This window comes from Opisthorchis viverrini (genome assembly GCF_000715545.1).
Source record: "Opisthorchis viverrini unplaced genomic scaffold opera_v5_673, whole genome shotgun sequence".
NCBI lineage: Eukaryota > Metazoa > Platyhelminthes > Trematoda > Opisthorchiida > Opisthorchiidae > Opisthorchis > Opisthorchis viverrini.
Window position 1 is genome coordinate 32,988 of NW_008752325.1, and position 22,080 is coordinate 55,067.

At 43.0% G+C, this 22,080-nt stretch overlaps 1 protein-coding gene across 1 annotated transcript in view; it reads right to left on the reverse strand.

The window, feature by feature from the left end:
• The window catches only part of T265_15618 (hypothetical protein), a gene marked incomplete at both ends in the record, with an annotated part of 95,957 nt that overhangs the window by 17,312 nt on the left and 56,565 nt on the right, over positions 1–22,080 (reverse strand). The window contains one exon of the mRNA XM_009178774.1: positions 4,687–4,716. Coding sequence (XP_009177038.1) covers positions 4,687–4,716 — 30 coding nt within the window. The remainder of the gene's footprint in view (positions 1–4,686; positions 4,717–22,080) is intronic.

Below are 22,080 nucleotides of genomic sequence, written 5' to 3' on the forward strand. Positions count from 1 at the left end.
ATATATATATATATATGCCATGCACTATGGCTTAATTGCCGACGTTTTGTGATTCTCGCCGATTGTGACGAACTTGTGAAACCGATTTGTACACTGCGAAATATTTGTCCTGGATTCTATCCGGAACTTTGCAATAAATCTCGCACTTTGATAGTCTTAGCCTTTCCCTGTTTTCTTTGAACATTTCTATTCCAATAAAGTCTTGGGTAAATCACTTTCTTGTTTCGGTTTTGACACTTCTCGTAGCTGAGCGCTCTGTGGGAAGGCATTTGTCTAAGATAACTGAGGAACCAATTTGCCTTTGGAAAAACGTGGCGGGTAGTTAGCAGCAGGCCGTAATACCATCGTGGTAACGCATATTTTCTACACGCTGGTAAGAATTCAGCGTCAGGTTGGAGAACACGTGTTTTACCAAACAATTCCGCGTACGGTTACGAGAACTGTGATGTACCTTTGGTGATTTAATTTGAGCTTTCGTCTCTAAATTTAGATGCAGTTGGGGCCAAATATTGTCTCCTTTGGTTGTTTTTTACCGGGGTCAAACTAATGACTTCATGTGCAAAGCCCTCCTGTACCGCCCGGTCTGCGAGCTGAAGGCCCTCTCAGTTTTCGTGGCATATTCACAAGCAAGGAGACTACAGATGACATCATCTTGGGAAAAACGAACTGGCTTACAGTAAGTTTCCCAAGGCTCGAATCAGTTTGTCTACACGTTAAAAAAAGCGAACACTTTGAAATAAATCTGCCCTAACGGTCCGCTGAATATTCCGAGGTGGCTATGGCGTAAACTGAAACATTTTGATACATCAAAATTCCTAATCTCCAAAAGGTTTCAAATAAAATGTACAAATTCTTCGTTAATCTTGCACTTTAACCGTTGAGAAATGAACAGACTTTCTCGTCCTGCAAGCTGTAGTGCCTATCATTTTCGTTGCGTGAAAAGAAAGGCATACTTAATGTAGTTTTCCACCGAGAAACAAGCAATTTATACAGGGGAGTGGGGAAAACTCATTTTATAACATGAGGAGGTATAATCGCCCCAAACATGGTGACCGGGGATATATAATTGGAGGCAGGCTGTCCCGCCTGTGAACGCACACACAAACAGCCGGTGGGTTTCTTCATGACGCGGCAACTTCGACGTTTCTAGAATTGCCACGCTGTTTCTCATGCTACAGAGATATTCAAAGCCCCAGAGCCACAAACGATATGATTATGTTTTGAGGAAAACTACCCTTATTTAATCTAGCGACGTTTGGCTTTACTGTAGAAATACGCCTGGTGCCGCTGAAGATTGCTGAATGGTTACAGTTGTGGCGAGAATGAAATATCCTAGATGTGCTGTCCATTGTTAATTCCAACTAAACAGAATGGCGTCGCTTTCATTCACCTATTTTCTTCTATCCATCTATCTATCTATCTATCCATCTTTCTATCTATCTATCTATCTATCTATCTATCTATCTATCTATCAGTCTATCTATCTATCTATCATCTTCCTTGTTACACAGGCCACATACGTCATTGAATTCATACACCCACACGAATTTGCCACTCTTTCTTAGGCCCCTCTAAGGGTTGTCAATTGTTTACATCTTTGACAGCGAAGCACCAAGTAAAATCAAAATGACGTCAATGGAACCGAGAACTAGAACCCAATTCATCGAGCAAACATCAGGCCACCGTTATCTACGAATCCTGATGCTGTGCTGTGCTGTCAGCGACATAGTCCTTCGCCCCACGAGGTGAAACATCTTGAAAGTGTAGTTGCATTGCGCTACTGTCTGAGCCGTGGATTTTGAAAACGACTCCAAATTGAATATTCAAAATCGTCACCTTCAAGCATGAATCAGATTTCCAGATTGCGAAGTCAATTTGTACGAATTAGACGAAATTCAAGTAGACATTTAGCTCAGGTTGTTAGAAAGTAAGCTTTTTTACGAAAAGAACTGCGTGGCGAATATCATTGTTCTGGAATGCGAAGAAAAACTGAACAAATCTCGCTTCTTGGGACCTGATCGGAAGTGAATAGCAAAACTTCCAGTTTGCAAAGCCACAGCTCGCAGCAGGGGGGTGTCGCGATATATAAAATGTAGGGTTTTGTGTCGTGCACGGTATGCGTTCGGTTTCGGGTGCAGATTCCGGTAGAATTATAGTGGAAATGGACATACCAAGTTGTAAAAATTGTTTGCATTCATGAAATTCATAGTCAAAACTTTGTGCACGCGAAATTCCCGTATGGAGGTTTTGCGAGTTCCCAGGTTGAATTAGGCAGTTCTGACAGGCGATAAGGGTTATGGTGGACAATCATACGGCCCAGCGCTAGAATCAATAAAATAGATTTACACAGGTTATGAAACCAAAGTTAACGCTTTTGAACAAAGACGTCAGAGTTGGTGAAGTGAACGAACCTTGAACACTTCGGTCTTCCGAAAATCACAGTTGTGTACCACTGCCTTCAAGCAGAAATTTGTGAACCATCAGCATGGTACCAGCTTCACGGTATCTCACCCTACAACGCCTGTTTCACATTCGTTTAATCAGCTGGGACCCAACAAACTATCGTGTTAGTGTCTTTTTGTAATGTACTACTCATGAGTTTGCTAAAATCCGTCGACAACCACGACCGGTTTCGCCCTTCTTGGGGTGCATCAAGTAGGCGCAGTCCCCGGGTTTAAGTCAACCTTCTGTTCTACTTGAAACCAAACAGCACGAAACCAACGAATATACACTCATTTGCAAACTCACCGGGAGCCCAGCTGAATCTCTCGGTTTTGATGTTTCCAGGCAACTAAATGTGCTGCACCAGGCAGCCTCGTACTAGTAAGTAGTACTGTTCGGAGGAATGTAGGTAAGGTCAGGAACAACCTGGATTTCACTGTGTTCAATATCCCGCAGCTTTGTCCTCGGTATAAACATATGATACTGTGTTTAGTTATACTGCCGCCATTTTTTCATTTCGCTGGGGAAGTCAAAACTTCACGAAGTGAACCGGCTTAATCACGTGATAGTCACGTCTGATAATAATCACGGGTGATCAGAAACACCGGTAAGCTATCGTTCGGCTTGCCGTGAAGGATGATCCGTCCGCTTCTAAATGTGTCTCAAATGCGCACTTCACAACTGATGGGGTTTTAAATGCACACTAATGGTTTGATGCTGGGTACTACTGATGAGGTATGTGAGTAGTCTCTTTTCTCATAGCTCCGCTCCCCGTCTATTGGAAACCGGAGTTTGTTACGGAATTTGTGGAACTGCTGTGCAGCAGTCGCGTGCTAGCCAAAGAATATATATGTAAGGTAAAAGGCGAGTTCAAGTAAAAGAGGGATATTCAGCTTTTAAATACAAGGTGCATATGAGAGGTGTACTTTCCTGTCCAACCGTCTGTAAGCGTTTAGTTGGTGTTTCTTAATAAACATCTTCGCGGCAAAAAGCTTTCCTCCTTTTAACGGTAATATCATAGAGTGGTCAGGTTTTTCGTGTAGCCTCACTTCACATTCATGGCGTTGGTCAATGCTCGTTTTTTAATTGGAAAGCCAGTAGCCTCACTGAATCCAAACCGTGCCTGTTCAAGAAAGTTCTTAAACGAAGCGCCAAACTCGACCATGTATTTTTCTTCAGTGAGGGTTGAAATATGGTTTCCTATAATTCAACACGCTTTTTCCGGAATCAAGAATGAACGATTGGTCTCAAATCTTGATGCAATAGGAGCGAGCATAATTAGCACTATTCACTGCTAATTGATTTTCTGGTTCTGCGCTTTTACATCTAAATGTCTTTGTAAGGACTGTTAAGCTTACAGACTTGTCTAGGTGATGGTTCGGTACATTCTATATAGACCTGTTTACAGTCTACTAATAGAGCCTTCCCAAATAGTATATTTGTACACATATGACAATATTATTTTAAAATTTATTCCCCTGGATTGAGATCAAATGTGATCACATGAATTCACGTTGTCCCAAGATAGAGGGCACAAGTTATAAGTCTTCGGAAAACGAAACTGTGCTCTCCTAATGTTGAATATAGCAGGCGTTGAAGACACTGTTGATATGCGCACTTGACCTGTCGCGTCTACGCTCAAAACAAAAGGCATAGTATTGACTTGAGAAGTTCCACATACTAAGAGTATTATCCCGGCACGTTTCTCACCAGGTTTCCTGTGTTAAAGTAGTGATTTTGCTGCGCAAGAGATTACACAACGTTATTGATGACTCAAAGTGAGATCCGTCTAGGCTCAAATGACAACTCAGGTGTCTAGTTTTTCGTTCATCGTTTAGCGCCGTCAATGAACACGTCGAAATCATTGATCGGCCTCAGATGCAATTTGTATCAAAACGTCGTGCGTGTTGTTCATCACACTTCGAAACGGTTGTTTCCAGTTCACCCATTCCGATTTGGTCCAAGAATCCTTTTGTTTGGGATAAACCTCGCATCGCCATTCGTTGGTTTTATACGACATGTAACGACAGTGTAGCCAGCTCCAGGAAGTCGATGTCCTGGAGTCTACTGATCCTGACTCTTGACAATGTGGCTGTAAGTGTATAGTGTGTCAGAACGCTCTAACTGGTACGCGAAAAACAAATAGTTCTTTTCAAGCAACAAATCTGAAAGGCTGCGTTTGAAATACGTCGAAGACTATGGACAATATTAAACCAACATCCCTAGAATTCAATACGTACTTACTATATGCGGTCTCCCTGCGGCTTCTGTAAACTGAATTAGAAAAACCAATTTGAAAATGAAACTTTGGTGAATAAACTGACACACTTTTTGAGAAATACACTCAGAGTGCGCGATCCTTGGGAATGCACTACGGTTTTGCGGCAGTTCTGTGGACGGAAATAAGTGCTGGGGCCAAAATTGTGCAGTAGAGTTAGGGTAAGTAGCTCCGAAGAAAAAGCGTGTGACGTCCAGAAATACAGACTGAAAACCAATCTCTGATTTGGATGGCTTAGGATTCCATGCAATGCGGTATGCCTCATTTGAGGGTCGCGACGTATAAACCCGAGATAAATGGCATAGGAGCGACTGACTGAGGGCAATTATGCTGACACACCTTGCGTGAGGTCACTCCAGGAGTTTTTGGCAAACCTGTGAATAGTTTCCTTTGTGAAAATATACTGCGATATCCCGAATATCCTGCCAAATGAAACATTAGGCTGCCTGTGTGCTGCACTTTCAGTTGTAGAGTTTATCGTGAAAAGCAAATTGAGTAGTGAGTAGTTTCCTTTATGAAATCCGACACACTATTTGAAAATTACTCAGAGTGCGCGATCCTCAGGAATGCACTACAATTTTGCAGCAGTTACGCGGACGCAAATAAGTGCTGGGGCCAAAATTATGCAGTAGAGTAAGGGTAAATAGCTCCGAAGAAAAAGCGTGTGGCGTCCAGAAATACAGACTGAAAACCAATCTCTCATTTGGATGGCTTAGAATTCCGTGCAATGCGGTATGCCTCATTTGAGGGTCGCGACGTATAAACCCGAGATAAATGGCATAGGAGCGACAGGCTGAGGGCAATTATGCTGACACACCTTGCGTGAGGTCACTCTGGACGGTTTGTTGATTATGTTGGCTAATCGTATAAAGCGATATGTATTGATGGACTAATTCATGTACTTTTTTTTGACCCAGCAATCACCAGCACGAAATAATTGGTAGCATGGTGTGCAGAATGAATCTAGCCACCTTTAGCGTCCTGCCTAACTGAAAGGATCCAAAAGGTGATGAAACCATTAGGAATCCGTAGTCAAATGGATTAAACGCAAGTTGGTTTGCTCATCTTTGTGCATCTAGAGACCACAGAGGTTCTTCAAATGGGTCACGGTAAAAAGTGAATTCGAGTGGTATGTGAATACCACCCACAGCAAACATAAAGAGACTAGCATGTTGGCAATACGGGTGTAAAAGTTCACAGAAGAGATGACACTGCCCAGCAGGTGGGCCGCGCTGTGAAAACAATGGACGTATGTTATGTAAGATGTGACAAGGTTAGCAAAAAGGCAATAATGTTTGGCTAACGGAAGGTCAGCCTTATTATTTCTGAAACCTCGGCTACAAACCAGAACTCGACGAAAGATTCATCCCCTCACACATTCAATGGTGGCTTTATTTCTAACAACATACGGGCCACTTCTTTTGAATCAGTCGATTTTGATCATTATCTATCAGCTTCACTTAGTGAGAGGCAGTGATTGTAAATCGAATAATTAGCTCTCGAAGATTTTCCAGCAACTTGGGAAAATGTGTTATGCCAACAAGATTTGCTGCAAAATCCTGAATTTGATACCAGAGGAAGCGTGAGTAGGCCGGCCTGTGCCACTCAAAGTCAGTGCCTAAGTGAGGACTCTTTGGTAAGCGTTTGATGAATTTTGCCGTCGTTACTAGTGTAACGGTGGGGTGCATGTGAGTAGCATGTTTCCTCGTAAATCCATCCTCGTAGATCCATTAGGGAACTGGTGGAGTCAGTCCGTAGCATTTGCTTGTGATTTAGTAACAGTCAATGAATATCCAGGAAGGTTCAGGAAGCCACGTTCAAGGAGAAGATGGATATGCAGTTTTGTAAACAAAATTCATATGACAGTTCTGCCCCCCTGTCCAATAGACTGTAACTGTTCAGTTGGTGTTTCTCTAATAAACAACTCCGCAGCAAAGGCCTTCTTTCTTTCGCTAGTAGTGCACTACGGTGTTTCATTGGCCACTGAATATTGGCTTTAGTGCTGGCTGATGGCCTATCTGCCAACTAGGTCAGCGTTTATTTAAAAATAAACAGGTTAGCAAATGAAAATCCAAATACTGCCGGGAAGGCAAGGTCTTTGTTCTTGACGGATCCAAAGAAAAACTCTTGGTACCCTTGAATAAAAGGGACCGTCTCATGTTGCAACAGATTTGTCTGGAACCTTCTCCGTAGCACACAGCAACTTTTAAGTCACGTCGGAAGTGAGTCGCTCTTTGCTGATTCTGAAAAATGGTTTGTTTTTTGCCATTTTCTTTACTCTATTCGAACAATTGACTGGCAGGTAATTTGTCCGACATTGAATCACAAGCAACTTACTTAGATAAGTCGATTTTCAACCCGGAATTCAATTCTCTGATGGTGATTACCGCGGACCGGCAAACATTTTATGCGAGCTGAGAGAAACAGTTCTGAACACGGTGTGTGGGGCTTTTCTTAAACAGTTATTTCGAATAAGCGGGGGGTTAGAATCAATCCGTTGTTTGCCACTTCCACGACAGCAAATAAAACCTAGATTAGTAAGCAAGTGATGTTCATATTTCTCTCTTCAGAGCAAGCCCTGAAACTATTTTGTTCAATAAAACGACCGAAAAAGAAATACGAACGTGGTCACCGAGAGATCAGTTTGGACAAGATTAGTCGAAGCAACTGCGAACTTGAAACAAGAATGTGTAGATCGTTGGTTTTTCGAGATGGATGGACTTACTCAAGCAACTCTCCAGACGCCAGGTCTCTTGATTCCTTCTTCAAGTGAAATGCATCATAGACACTCAGTATTTCTGGATTGTTTGACCACAAAGAACTCCAAGTAAAATCAAAAAGCATTTATGTCTCCATGTAATAAAGCATTGGAAACCGTGTTGTCGCATGAATTTCGGTTAGAAAACATCGCTTCTAGCACGCCTTTGTGAGTCGTGCAGGTTCAACGAATTCTGAACGATGTATTTTACACTATCCCCCCAGATATTTTCAAGGCTGAAAATGTGATAGGCGGCTATGCTTATGCCGCAAATAGTGAAGGTGTACTTCGGTCAGAACACGTTTTGTGGAATGTCTGACCCTAAAAGTTTGAGCTCAAGTTTTTTGAGGCGACCAGTGTGTGGTTGTCTAAAAACCAACCACAGATTGCTTTAGTTTGTATGAAGAACATCAAAAACAACTTTGCAACTTTGCATCTAGGTACCAAACATATTTTTTTCGAGCGACCATAGTTATCCATATACCACCAGCATTAACATACACGTGGTCCACCGAGTTGTCATTTAGTTCTCACGAAATATGCTTATGGAAATCATGCGCGCGGTGCGTTTTCACTGAAGCCGGTTGGTAGTTTCTCTCAAGGGAGAAGCCACACAAAACCTAGTTTGTTTTTGCGTATAAAATGCGGCAAACTATTCTCAATGATATCGGATTGAAGATGAATCGCCGACTGTTACTGATTTTGCCGTTTTTGATCATACTACTTGGTAAGTTTGGCTCATCAACTTTTTTTCAATCATTACGAATAGGGATGACATTTGTGCCACTTAACATGACAATTTGCAAGCGATTGGGTTTCATTTGATAATTTGGTCTGAGAACAACATCAAATGTGTACATCTTCGGCGGGAGCTCAAAAAATGGAGCACTGTTCAGGAAACCTGGACGTAAGATGATCGCAATCTAGCAGGTGCGCTCAGAGGAGAAACGTTGTATATTTGTGGACTTCGAATCCATCATAAATATGGTCCACAGTGTGACCAAAGACGCTCACTTGAATGCATGCATTACTCCACCATCAAATATGTGTCTTTTATTATAAGCGTAGTTTGGAAGAGAGGCAGATGGATAGACCATTGTATAAAATTAGATATCGAAAGTCAAAAACCCGCTGATTGTTACCTAGAAGTTACATAATTAGGCAGCTAAACAGCGGAGTATGTGAAATAAAAATACATATATAATAATGGCGAACTACACGCATTTGAAAACTAATTTGGTTTTTCGGGAGACTCACCTGAAACCCAGCTGGATCTGCCGTTTGTGAAAGGCAAAACCTTATGAGTGGTGCATTAGAAAAATATAAATATATCGCGATATCAATGTTGACCGCCCTAATCCTTCGAACTATAAATGCCTAACGAAAAGACATTAACATTTGACCGCCACAAAGTGATTTCCTTGCGTTCACTCTAATTTATCTTACACAACACATTCTTTATTAAGGGTACAGCATAAAATATCTGGACATTTCTCTCGATTACCACACAGTACTGTTGAAATCCGAACTCAAGTTTAACTACAGATTACACATTTCAATATTTTGGCAAATATTTTCAGATGAAACACCCTAAAACCTTTTTGCATCAACTCGTTTGCGAACTTTGTAGAACTCAACGACCGTAAGTTGGACACATCTAAGCACGGCGATTTATCCGTCTTGAGGTGACTTCACAATACTTTGGTGATGAAATTTGTACCAGAGTTTACAAATAACATCCGGAGATCGCAGCGTACAACTTACTGAATGATGGCCTTATAGTTTTGTTGAATTGATTCCGTGTAAGTCCAATACTTATGTAAAGATGAACTGGTTGGATAATCGAACATCTTCGAAACTTGAACATATGACCCTGTCGCACAAGTTATTTTCGCGGCGGTACACGCCTTCGAAATACCTCTCGATCAACTAGAAAAACGGAAATAATCTCTTGCAAACCCCATCGTTTCCAAAATCGTTTCAAAATCTTCAAGCCCCTATCGGCTTGGCTCTGTGAAACATTCAGGGTAATGGGAATTGATGATAGCTGAATAAATGTAGACTGAAAATGTGTGCTTCGTTTCTCCCGTAGGAGCGCCTGGTTCGAATTCGTGGGCCAGGATTTTTGCAAATCTTGATTGGTTTCGGCTGCGTCGGATCACCGGAGGCATGGGGCGCTTCTTCTGGCTGACTCCACGCAGTAGACCGGACGTCCGCCTGAGCCATCAACAGCGGAAAATGTTTACACCGTGAATTTCTACTTTCCCCTGCTGCTGTTCAGCAGAGTATATTGGGCGTACGACACCAAAACTTTCTGAGTGAATACGCAAGCACCGGAAAAACGCTTACCTCAACAGTTCAGCCAGGAACTCAATGGTGTCCCACCTAATTGACACCGGGCACGTAGTATGTCAAATGAGTCATTTCAAGCCATTTGCCGTGTGCCAAATAGACTGCCAGTATCTACTCGACGTCGCTGCTTGACTACAGCTGAGGTAAACGCTATACGCCTGCGAAACCCGGTACTTTGCTGTCACAAAGTTCCGTACAAACGCTTAACCTGCCTTGGTCGAAACAACCGACCAAGTCATCCAACATCCCTCCTGACTGTCTCACAGCATCCAACTAGGTGCTACTAAGGGGAGGGCGCAGACAATCAATCGCTCATGTCTCCACGCTTTGCATTTCACTAACCAATCTTCGTAGCGTGTTTCATTCTTCTCTCCGAATTTTAACCATTATATGCGTACTGACCAGTTGGCGAGATCCTGAAAACATTGGTGTTCGTCACTGTGTTCTTTTTCAAACTATTGGGATTTGTAAGCAATTTTTATTTGATTGAACGAACTGCATTGTAAGTGCAGGGTCATCGACATACGTCTGCGCATTCATCCATCATGAATCCAGTCGACCTGCCAAGCGAATGACTATGGTGTGAAGCCATATGAAATAAAAATGACCCCTAGATAACAAACAGGCTTTCTGGTTACACTCAGAGTCACACCGAAACGCGGTATCAACGACAGCTTTGGTACACAAGCCTCACAAATCATTCTAGCTTTAGAAGTTGATTCATTTGGAACTAAGTTCTACAAACAGGTGTTTGTTCGATCCCAAAGGCATTCTGTGTGAAGTATCAATTTTTTTTAGCGATAAGAGACATCTCTGGGAACCCATTTCATTATTCTAACTTATGGTTTTTCTTGACACTCCTCTGTGTCGCTCCATGGAATGTCCTAGTGCACTGTAATATATCGCGCTTATCGAGAAGATATTACTTCACAACATACAATAGCGTATTATTCCATGGTATATCATACAGCATCGTCCGAAATATTTCATCGCACTATGTATAAAATACTTTTGTTTTAGATTTGACGAGATTTTTCAGAGAAGGTTAGTTGACGATTTCAGCTGAATTCACAGATAATCGACGTTGGATACGATTTTGCTCTAACTGAAAAAATACTTCCTCTTCACTTCAGCGGAAGCCTACATACGGCAGGGTAAGTTGTGCAGAATCGGAAGCCCTGTTGTCTCCAAAATGCCTTTATCACCACCTTCTTTTGTTTCATTTTTTCTGTCGGTCCACTCATGTCTGGATGGAGTGAACAAGCTTATTGGTTCGTAGGCAAAAGCAGTTTTTGAACGGTGGATTTACTGGAGTTTGGAGATAACTTCAGGTGAACTTGCAAACGCGTGTACTTCACCAAATGCGTACGACTTGTTTCTCAAGTACGATGAGTCTCAGTCTGAACGGTCGTGAGGTGTTGGAGAACATTTGGAAAGCTTGGAAGTTGTGCACTCCATCAAGAATGCATACTGTGATATCTCGAATTCCCGCAAAACCGGGTAATTCGGCAGTGTTCGAGCAGCACCCTCAGGTACTGAAGTCAGTCGTTGATGTGGTTACATGGTTGTATCTTGGTTGTTGATCAGATGGTTGTTGATCTGTTCGCCGAGCTTGGCGATTGGCTTGCAAACGTTTCGTCACCATACGAGGAGACATCATCAGTGCACAGTGGGGTCGGTGGTTGTATCTTCCCAGCTTCACCAAAACTTTCATTATGTCCCATTAGAAGCAACCAGATTTTTTTCTTTGGAAGTTCCGTCATCTGCTTGAGTACTTATCTAGTAGATGCACACTAAATCTAACGTGACCTCATGATGATCCCTCATTGATCTACTTTATCCCTCGCTGTACGTTTGATTTCCACTTGTTCTGGTCATCCGTACCCACCGCCAACCTTACATTGAATACCGTCCCGTCCGACACTGTTATACTAGCACGAGTGTTTGTGGGGATGTTCACAGGTCACCCACTTACATATTCGTGTTTTTTAAGCCCCGCATTGAATCTGGTCTGACTTGTTCCGTGTAATCGCACCTCAAACGAAAATTACCAGACCGTCCTTGGAAACGGTGACCGCTCCACAAACCACAGAGCTAGCATTTCGATCGCCGTTGTTCCCTGGACGGACGGTGGCACTGCACTGCACTGTGTCGGTTCATCACAGATACCGGGCTGCCGGTAACACCGCAAGCTTTTTGTACAGCTTTGCTTACATTTGTGTAAAGAGTATCGGGATCGTCAAACCCACTCAATATTCCGCATCGGGAACCTCAGGAACGCCACTATTTCTGCTCTGTTCGGAGCTAACTTGAACGTTACTATATTTGTTTATTGGTCTCGGCTTCAGTAGAGCATGGAGGTACGGATGACACTGCTGACTGTTTTGAAAGCGTCGTTTCTATTTCGCCTTGTTGTCCGCACACTCAGCATCAGTAGTGAGCCACTGGCCTACAATTTTTCAATACCGCAGACGAGTGAGCAAAAGGCAAACGGACGAAGCTATTTCTAATTCTGTACGAAGGATTGCCTTCAAATTCCAGGGCAAATATCCTTGAGGTACCCTTGGAATTGCGAATAACCAGGCGAAACATTCGGTGTCGCCGTGTTCCCTCGGGCATTCACTTTTGCTTCGGCGACACACGGATATTGGTGTGCGCTTGATCGTATCCCCTGCATTCCAGGTCGTTAAATATCATATGTGGATTTTGTCCCAAAATCAAGAGAATTCGATCGGGCAGACTGCTTAAGCAATTTGGATCGAACAACCATGTGGGGTGATAAATTCATTCCTTGCCCGTGTTCTTAGAGACGGTCGTTTTTCCTCAGTATATACAATATACTCCGTTGTTCAACATCGTAAACGTGAGTGCGCTTTGTCGACAGCTTAAGCGAAATACTCGAGTCACTTTACCAGTACGTAGTTGCTTGTAAGTATGTCAAATCACGTTCTATTTATTCACAAACTTCGGTTGTCTCAGACATTCTTCTACTCTACGGATTATTGGATGCGGATCTTGGAAAATCGTACGTGTATGCTCATCCTCTGCGCGTGTTGGAAATACCATATCGTTGTGCTTGAAAGTCAACATCGCCTTCATACATGTTCCCATCTAAGGCAAATAAATCAGTAAAGAGACAGCTCAAAAAATGGGGACAGCCTGTAGTGAATACCATCCAAGTGTTGGTACCGAACTCCCCATGATGTCACAATCTATCTCTAGTACACTACCCTGACTAGTTCGCTGGCTCGAACGATTAATTCACCCTGTTAGGTGCCGTTATTAGAAATGCTGAATCGGTAAAGCAAGTCGAAAGAAAAAGTACACTGTGTGGTATTTCCTCGCCTACACACGAAGCCCAATTTTGATTCCATTTCTAAGGAGGTGGAGTGAGCGGAGGTAAGATGAATATTCAATGAGTTCATGAAATCAAATGCTACTGAAATAGTTTTTAACGTGCAAAATTTTGAATTTATCCGTTTGAAATTTTCCACTCATCGATGTTGATAAAATGCAACTGAAGGAATTTAGACGGCTATTTTTTACAACTGGTTCAACTGACAAACTACTGAATGGTTTGAATACGGGCGGAAAGCGCAACAGGTCGTTGTGGTGCTCCATGACGTGCGTGCACCATTCCGCTGCTCGGGCTCAGTTGAATGAATGCCAAGAACAAAAACATGACCACTGATTTGCAGGGATCACGGGTTGTTCCGTCGCGTTTGCGAAAGTCGGAAGTGCACAACCCTGTACTGCCATCGATTACTGCCCGCTACTCCAGCTGGAATGCTCGCGTGGACTCCAACCATGCAGTTGTCTTTTTCTGCCAGCAATCGGTCCAACTAAGCAAGAGTAACTTCGGTCTCAACTCTGCATTCAAAATGCATTCGTTTTCAGCGAGTGGTATACGCGGTCACTATCGGTGTGTACAGCATGCCGGGCCGCATTCAGTGGTCTATATCTGCGCACGTGCACGTCTCTATCTGGTCGGACAAACGGGTACGGGGTGTTTTGCATTGTTAAGCTGAGCATCCGGGAGCAGAGTGACGGTTTGGCTGGTTGTCTCCCAGAATGTGCGCCATAAGCTGCGCGGTCATATTTGACGGTGGATTTTGCCATGAGCTACAGTTGCGCTCTCCGTTTCCGAGAACGTGACTCGTAAAGAGTCCACGAATTATTTGCGAATGAAAAATCTAGTTTCACTTTGTTCCACTCTCATCTGTTGGCGCATTCTTCCCTGCTTCCCCATTTTTCAGCCTACACAAGTTTTGAGCGCATCAAAAACGGTCGGTTTATTTTTACTGGTAGTGGTGGCTTCTGTTCAGGCACACAATTTGCAACAAAATGCGATTTTTCTTAGTCACTCTGACCCTTAATGTCTATCCACTTCAGTAATCATAACCCCAGATCCAATCAGGCGCTACATCCAGCCAGTGGTGCACCACCAGCCATTCAGTTTGCTTACGAATTATCTATTGTATGAATTAAGTACTATGCAAAAAGCCTCAAAGGAAGTGAGGCTTGATGGAACCGGACAGAAACAGTTTGGTTCGTAAGCGCCTGCCAACATCTTAACGGCGGATACCACTAATGAGGCATGCGAGTAGTATGTGCTCTTTCGTAACCCTGCCTTGCTCCTGACGGAAGGTGCAGCCCACGGGGTTTCCTGGGGAAGCTGTGAAACTGTGTTGCGGCGTTCGTTTACAATGGCGTAGTTGTCAACGAATATCTACGAAAGTTCAACGAAAAGAGTGGGATGTTCAGGTTTGAAAATAAGGTGTATATGGGAGGTTTACTTTCCTGTCGAATAGTTCCAAACTGTTTAGTTGGCGTTTGGATATAAACGAATTCTCGGCGATGGGCTTTCGTCTTCACACCATTCTTGACCCTGGTCTAGCATTATCTTGTTGGATGGTGTTATCACAAGCACGACCATCTTTATGACCAGTTCAACGGTTGGTCCAGCTTATTTCGGAGCGCATGGAAACTGGTGAAGGTGATTGCCTTGACTGAACACACATCTCACCTGGTGGGTGCCTCAATTCCGCCCTACGAATGACGAACATTACGCATATTTTAATATCTGTGAATCACTGTTGCAAGCATCTAAACTGAGAGCTGTCAAACGGAGGGAATATGGGCAGAATAGCCAGGGACAACGCACAACAAAATTTATTCAGTTCACAATGTATACACGTCGTTGTTCGACTGTAAAATGTGGAATGCTATCGTGTGCATATCTTATACAATTTCACTGTTCATATTTAGAATTTGAAAGGAGCTTCGCTTCTGGTAAGCAAGCGGCATCATGCTGCAATTGGTTCGATTTACTTAGATACATGTTCGCATTTACATGCTGTCTAAATGATAGGGTCTTACCCAGAAGTGGTCACAAACTGCATGTCTGAGCTAGAAACAGTATGATTAGTCGATGAAGGATCAATGATTCAGTACATCCAGTTAGCCCTGACTGAAAGCGTTCAGGCCACAACGCACTAAAACTGTTTTCTAATAGAGGCAGTTTTATCTGTTCCAGCGTAAAGTATGCATTTCGTCTGAGGAACCTACAGACACGCGGGTCAATCGATCGTCACAACCAGGACAGTTACTGGGTCGTCGTTCGGTGGGTCGGGCACACCAATCACATCGCTCAAGTGTGAACACGTCCGCCTGATCAGACGTGATAATTCAGATGCGTCCAACGTGCGTTGGTCAAGTAGTGGTTACACGCTCGCCTCGCGTGTCTGATGTCCGGGGTTCAAATCCCGGCACGGCCATTGGATATGCACTGCTGATGATCTCTAATAAGAGCGAAACTCGAGTCCAGTGCTTCCTTCCATGTGGAATCACCGGAATAATTACGCCAGAAAAGGAACACGACCGTTCAAACGAGAAAGTTGTGGCTACGAGCAAAAATAGCTATCCCGCAAAACCCAAAATTTGCAACGGATAAAAATGTTGAATGTTGCTGTGCGTAGAATTTTGCCCAATTGTCGTAACGGTATTCAAGAACCAAATGAGAAGCAGCCAATTGGAATACAGTCAACATGACAGCGCCAATTTAGACTCCCCAAATGTCGTGGGAAATTTTATCACCTAGGTGAATAGGCTGTGGCAGAGTTCTTGAGAATTTACAAGGCTTGATCCAGCTATTGGCTTTCGGAACCTATTCGCTGGCCGCCGGTGTTCAATAACAGTCGGTTTCACTCAGTTTCACTCATGATGTTGCGTGCAAACTGAGGCTTGGCATTTCCGCTGGTGAGAACGCAATCGATGACCAAATACGTGCCTAGACACCCCGAAATGCACCGCCCTAAGCTATGAACTGTGGAGACTACCGAGACCTGATGGTCGCTCTTTGACCATGTTACACGGTGTTTCCACCTACTGAGGAATTTTACATCCACCTCTTTGTGGATATATTCGTCAGCTGGGGCGGCCGATAACTTTTCGAATATCGTTCCCAAACGGTTTCCCATTTTGTTCACACTTTTGTGGAAGTTCGACCAGGTGAGCGCATCACTCCAAAGTACACAAGACGAAGCTCTGAGCCTGATCCAGTAAGATAGGGCTATCTTTTATATTCAAGGCTGGTGATATGAGAAGAACGGCTTGGCTTATTCAGGGATGTTTGTGGCGAAAATTTTTCCGATATCAACATGTGCGGACTGGAAGGCTTTTAATCGTGGTGTGGAGACGAGCCACTGCGGATTTCAACGTTTTAATGAGGAATTAACTGATTTATTGTCGTAGGCTAACAAAAATCTGCTATAACGCCTCATAGCAAAGTAATCCGCTCTCACCACGCTGATGGTCAGTCGTAACATGAATAGAGAAGGATGCTACCTCTGAATCTGACAATTCCGTGACAAAAGACACATCCATTCGTTAAGCAGGAATACACCCACGTGATTCCGCAAAGATAATTCAGAAAATATATATGGATAAATTTCGAGGATTCCATTTTTCCAAGATATTAGCCACCATGAGGCACAACCAAAATTGATGCTTATTTCTATAGAGACAGGAATTTAGGCCGAGAGTGAAAGTCGCCCGTCCGTGCGTGCGTGTTATTCTCCCGCGGCTTTCGAAGAAGAAAGTGTATCAAATCGACCGCTACATCATATCCAATACGTGTTCTGAGCCACCTTACGTTTGCCGCATTTAGCAATGCACAGTGTCCACATTTCACCTTGTGGCCGAGAAACCCCGATCTGAAGACACCCAACAATGGGTTCATCAGAGTAAACAGTAGTCTCTCTAGGAAATTAGGCAAGTTCGAAGTCCACACCATTGAGACTGCTTATAGCCAGTCACCATTACTGGTGTTTTTCTTCTGGATGTTTTCCATCATTTGAAGCTATGTGGCTCCATAAGAATTTGACCTAGGAGTTTGCAAGTGGGAACGGGAATTTTCATGGCTCAGTGCAATAAAACCAAGCACATCGTCTGAATTACTTTTATACTTTTGCCTCATTTAACACGGAGCCGACAGATGCCGTGGCTACTTCTGAATCGGCACACCGCGTTGAAGTAAATCTACCTAGGCTGCTAAAGTTAGTGGTTTCGGAAATAATAAGTCGCACTGCCCGGAACGTTTTTTCTTCTGTTTCGGCAGATTTTGTAGTTGTTCACGAATTTTTCCACTGGGCAGCAGACAGATTTCCACAAATATCTCGGCTTTAACAGACTAGGATATTGCTTTGTCATTCCTGCATCTTTACCCTCACAATAGGGTTGAACAAGAGCTGTGATGAACCAACCTGGACGGGTGACTAGCGTCTCTTTCCGGGCCAGTAAAAAGGCGTCTCTTTTTGGGCCAGTATAAATCAGAGCTAACTCTAGAGGTCATATCCCCATGGCCATCAAACTCGGCAAAGTATGCCTGATCGTTCTGTCAACAACAGCTAATATTTCGCCTTCAGTTCGGTTGCTATCTGATGAGCACTACTGGCCATCTGTCGCATTTTTAGTACGCATTTCACAATATCTTGCTCCTGGTTAATGTGGCTCGCGATGTCGGATCAACTAGGTTGTGTTGGAAGTGATTTTCCAGATTGATCAAAGCAACTGTAGACAAGGAGAATGCAGGCGATTCTCAGAACAAAAACCCGCCATTATGACGTTCGCCTTCATTCTGTGTTGACTGATTCTTCACTCTGGTGGATGTTTAGTTTCTTTTTCTGCATTTGCTTCGCCTTTGACCCACTGCAACCAGATTTCACTTTATCTGCCGGAATCAACCAGGGTTAGATCCAACAGGAAAGCAAACCTAATGTACAGAGACATCTCTAATTTTTCAGAGCATAAATAAACTGGATTTGACAAAATAGGGTAGGGAGAGTGTAGAAACACGCTCGATTTGGCTGATGTAAATTAGTTTCAATATTGATCCATGAAGGTGGGCCATAACCTTAAAACTTGTCCTCCGTATTTTGTATCTTGTCTTTGTAAAGGTAGACGAGATTACTTGATTGATTGTGCGTTATTAAGACTCTTCTGCATACATTGCATAGATTTGCACATCCTGAACTGACTCTGCGTCCGGGCAGTTGAGGCGGTTGTAACTGACGAGGACGGTCTAACTTGCTATAGCTGACACTACATTCATACTCACAATCTGATCACGCCGTTAACGTTTTCCAAACATGTCCACTATACGCAGGTGGCTTAAAAAGTAACGGTGAGTGAATAGAATCGGCGTTTCGCAATTTGCCTCAACACTGATGCCTGTAGATTCAAACAACATGAGGTTGACGGAAACCTGGGTCTGCGCCTACGTGATGAGCCTCAAAAAGGGCGAAACCGGTAGTGGGCTGTCGATGGATTTTCAGCAACCTTATGAGTAGTACATTACAGAGACAAACATTTAGTTGTTCCTAGTTGAGTGGATAAGGACATTGGTGATTACGTAGACTTATAAGTTCCACATGTGAAGTTGTTGTACGTTCTAGTCTAGTCCTAATTACAGTCATTCGGTTTGCTGCATTACACGGACTGATCCACAGCAAACAGTGTGACATTGCGACGTGTACATTACGCCACTAAAAGTTTGCTAGTCATCACCAAGACAACTTGGTTCGGTTAATTTTCAACCCACTTACTGTGGGCTAGGTAGGAATAACCGACGACAGTGGCGTTCTTGTTGTCAGTTTCTATCCAGATCGCCTGAGTGAGTGTCTGGAGGTATAGATACCTCGGAATGATTGTGGTAAGCTAGCACTAAGTCCCTTCTCCGTCCACCTTTACTCTTTTCTTTATAATATGGCTTTCAAATAAATGATGGTTGTACAGCAGCGAAGCACGGGTGTTGAACACTGATGTCATGCTGTCGATGATGATGATGATGATGATGATGATGATGATGATGATGATGATGATGATGATGAGGTAAGACTTGTGCGAATGGTCCTCGGTCTTGCAATTTAAATCAAGGCAGCTTGAGAAAATGAGGATACAACTAATTACCTCAGCGCCTCTCCACTTTTTAAATATAATTGCTGAACCGCCCCAAGGCGACGGAACGATTTCTTCACTCACGCCAGCGACCTGAACTGATTGAAGGTAAGACATTTTTCTTGGAACTCATGACTTTGAGCGACCAGAATCCAGTCAGTCAGTTGCTTGACTAGTTGATGTTTGATAATGTTGGAAAAAACTTTCTATCACGTAGCTTCGTTTTATACAGTGGCACAGCGCTTCATACAAAGTAAGCCGAAACCTGCTAATAAAGTGGTTCATAATTCTGCACTCCGTTGGTGTTGCGCGATAGAAACCCAATTTCTAAGTAATTCGAACACAAACGGTGGCCAAATCAACCAACGGGTTTAATTTTCCTTCTGCTTTTTGTTTTCCTTGGGAACAGTTGAAGGACGCATCTTCAATAGTAGGTCGCTCTTTCAAATAGTTGTAGATAAATTATCCAATCGTGCGTTTAATGCACTCCGCTAAAATGACATGACGTTTTTGTGCTTTTACAGATATATTTGGTCGGGCATTGAGTACGTCGCTTATAAATTCCACACCATTCTCTATATTGTGGTTTGCAACCCCAATTTTCTAGAATGTTCGTTTCCAAACTTAGATTTCCTTAGGAGAAATGCCCGCAGGATCGGCGGTCGTCCCCGGACGAAGCCAGTTTCGATGCGTCTGGCTATGCACTGTTTTGTGTGAGCTTCCTTCCAGGTCACGCAGTGAAACTTCAGTGAGAATGATGTGTCGTTTTAAGCCCTATTGGATTTGGAAAAGGCAGGCAAAATCAACAAGAATTCACTCGAGATGGAACCGCACGCTTATGTTTTATGTGAAAAGACATCGTTTCGCTGATGTCCATTGACTCGCAAAAACAATTCTAATGAGATAGTGATTCCCCTACCAAATTATGTTTCATGAAATCGCCTTTTTGCGACAGAATTATTTAACTTCACCGCGCTGAGCTAGTTCAATAATCATTACGCGCAAGTGGTGCCCACTCAACTGCGGGTGGGATTGCACACACAAGATGCGATTTTTTTCAGGTTAAACACATATACCGGTTCTTTTAACTTCAAATGTTCTGTAACACTTTAGGTTGCCAAGATGTCAGCGAATGCCCAATAAAGCCTAAATTACGTAGCTGTCACCCGTAGAGAAAGACGGAATTCGCGGCTTCTTCAGTCTTACCGAGAGACTATAACTTTTCCGTGACATCGATAATATGAGCGGCCATGCTTGAATAGAAAGTGATTTCCCTATAAAAATATAAATTACGAGCACCTGTATTCCGATCGAATTGGTTTCCTCAGGGGATTATGGGTTGAGACCGAAAACAAAAAATGGCCGGCCGCAATATAGTACTTATTAACGTGTTTTAAATATCAATTAGATTAAATCCGGATTTTGAAACTCGCTGGGCCGAAGTCCCATAAATCCCGTGTCCTCAGGTGGCTGTTGCGGAATAGTTAGTAATAATCTCTCCAAACTCAGAAATCTGCAAGCACTCCAGATCATTGTGTGAGGGACACCCGTTGCCAAGCACCGATTGCAGTTGACTGAAAAAAGCATAGCCCGCATTTTGACGCAGCGGTTTGTGAAAGGCACGTTTCAATTTGCACATATGAACTGATGAATATAAATGGATCTGTAAGATTTGTATTTCGTGATCGTGGTTGGGGCATCTGAGCCAGTTATTCGAATGAGCCGACGAAACTGTCAATCTTGTGCGATGTTTCATGTGGGAAAGCTCAATCTTGGGAATGTCGGTCGCGGTCATCAAAACGAAGTGGCGCGTTCTATTTCGCCCAACACGTTGTAAATCAGATTTTTGAGTAGTAGATTGTATAAAAATGAACCTTTTTTTAGGTCCAGAGGAAAAGCGAAGTAAGTTCACTACAGCATTATCAAAATCCATGAATACATGTTGGCATCCACTTGGCACTCGATTGGGCGTCAGATGTGTTAGGACATTGGAAGTCTCTTTGGATATGAAAGTGAATTTTCCAAAGACTAGTCTAGTTTGCTGATGAGCACAAAACGGCTTCTAGCGTTTCAAACCTAAACTCGATGACTTAAGTGCATGTAGTCCGTCCAAACTGTCACTGAAGACGCGAATTTCGAAAAGTGTACCCTTTGCGAAAAATAAAGTCCAAGATTTATGTCGCCATAAATCCATCGATCGGTGCAGTTTAGTTCGCACTTGGAAGTTGGAATCCAACGATTCCAATGCACTCAAATTCAGTCTTTTCTTGTTAAGCGAATGACCGCTGACGACTGAAGAAGCGTCTTAATGAACGCAAGCTTGACATGAGGATGCGTTTTCTCTCTGCATCCTCAGACTCTGGATTTTACGCAACGGACTAAAATGTGCGCGCGATTTCTCTAGTCTGTCAGAAGTGAATTTTGTAGCAAAGTCTTTTCCGTATTGAAGCTTGTTATTACCTTGTATTTAAACTAGTTTTTCGTTATGCAAGTACAAACGCTTTTGATGCATCATCGTTGGTTTCTGGTTGGATTCGTTCTTTAGTCACTTCAGATATGGTTCGAACTGCTACGACAACTACCCACTTGGGATGACATGAATAGATTGGAGCCTGACTTCACTCTTGCAGTATTTGTAAAAAAACATTGAAATCACTCTCCGTTTAACCATTAAAATTCTCCTATTCTAAAAGCATGGGAGACCTATATAAGACTTCGTAAGTCGATGTGAATTATTTTATCGAGAGTAGCCTCTTTGCTTTTTCGTGTGCTACTATTATGCTATTCAGGGCAG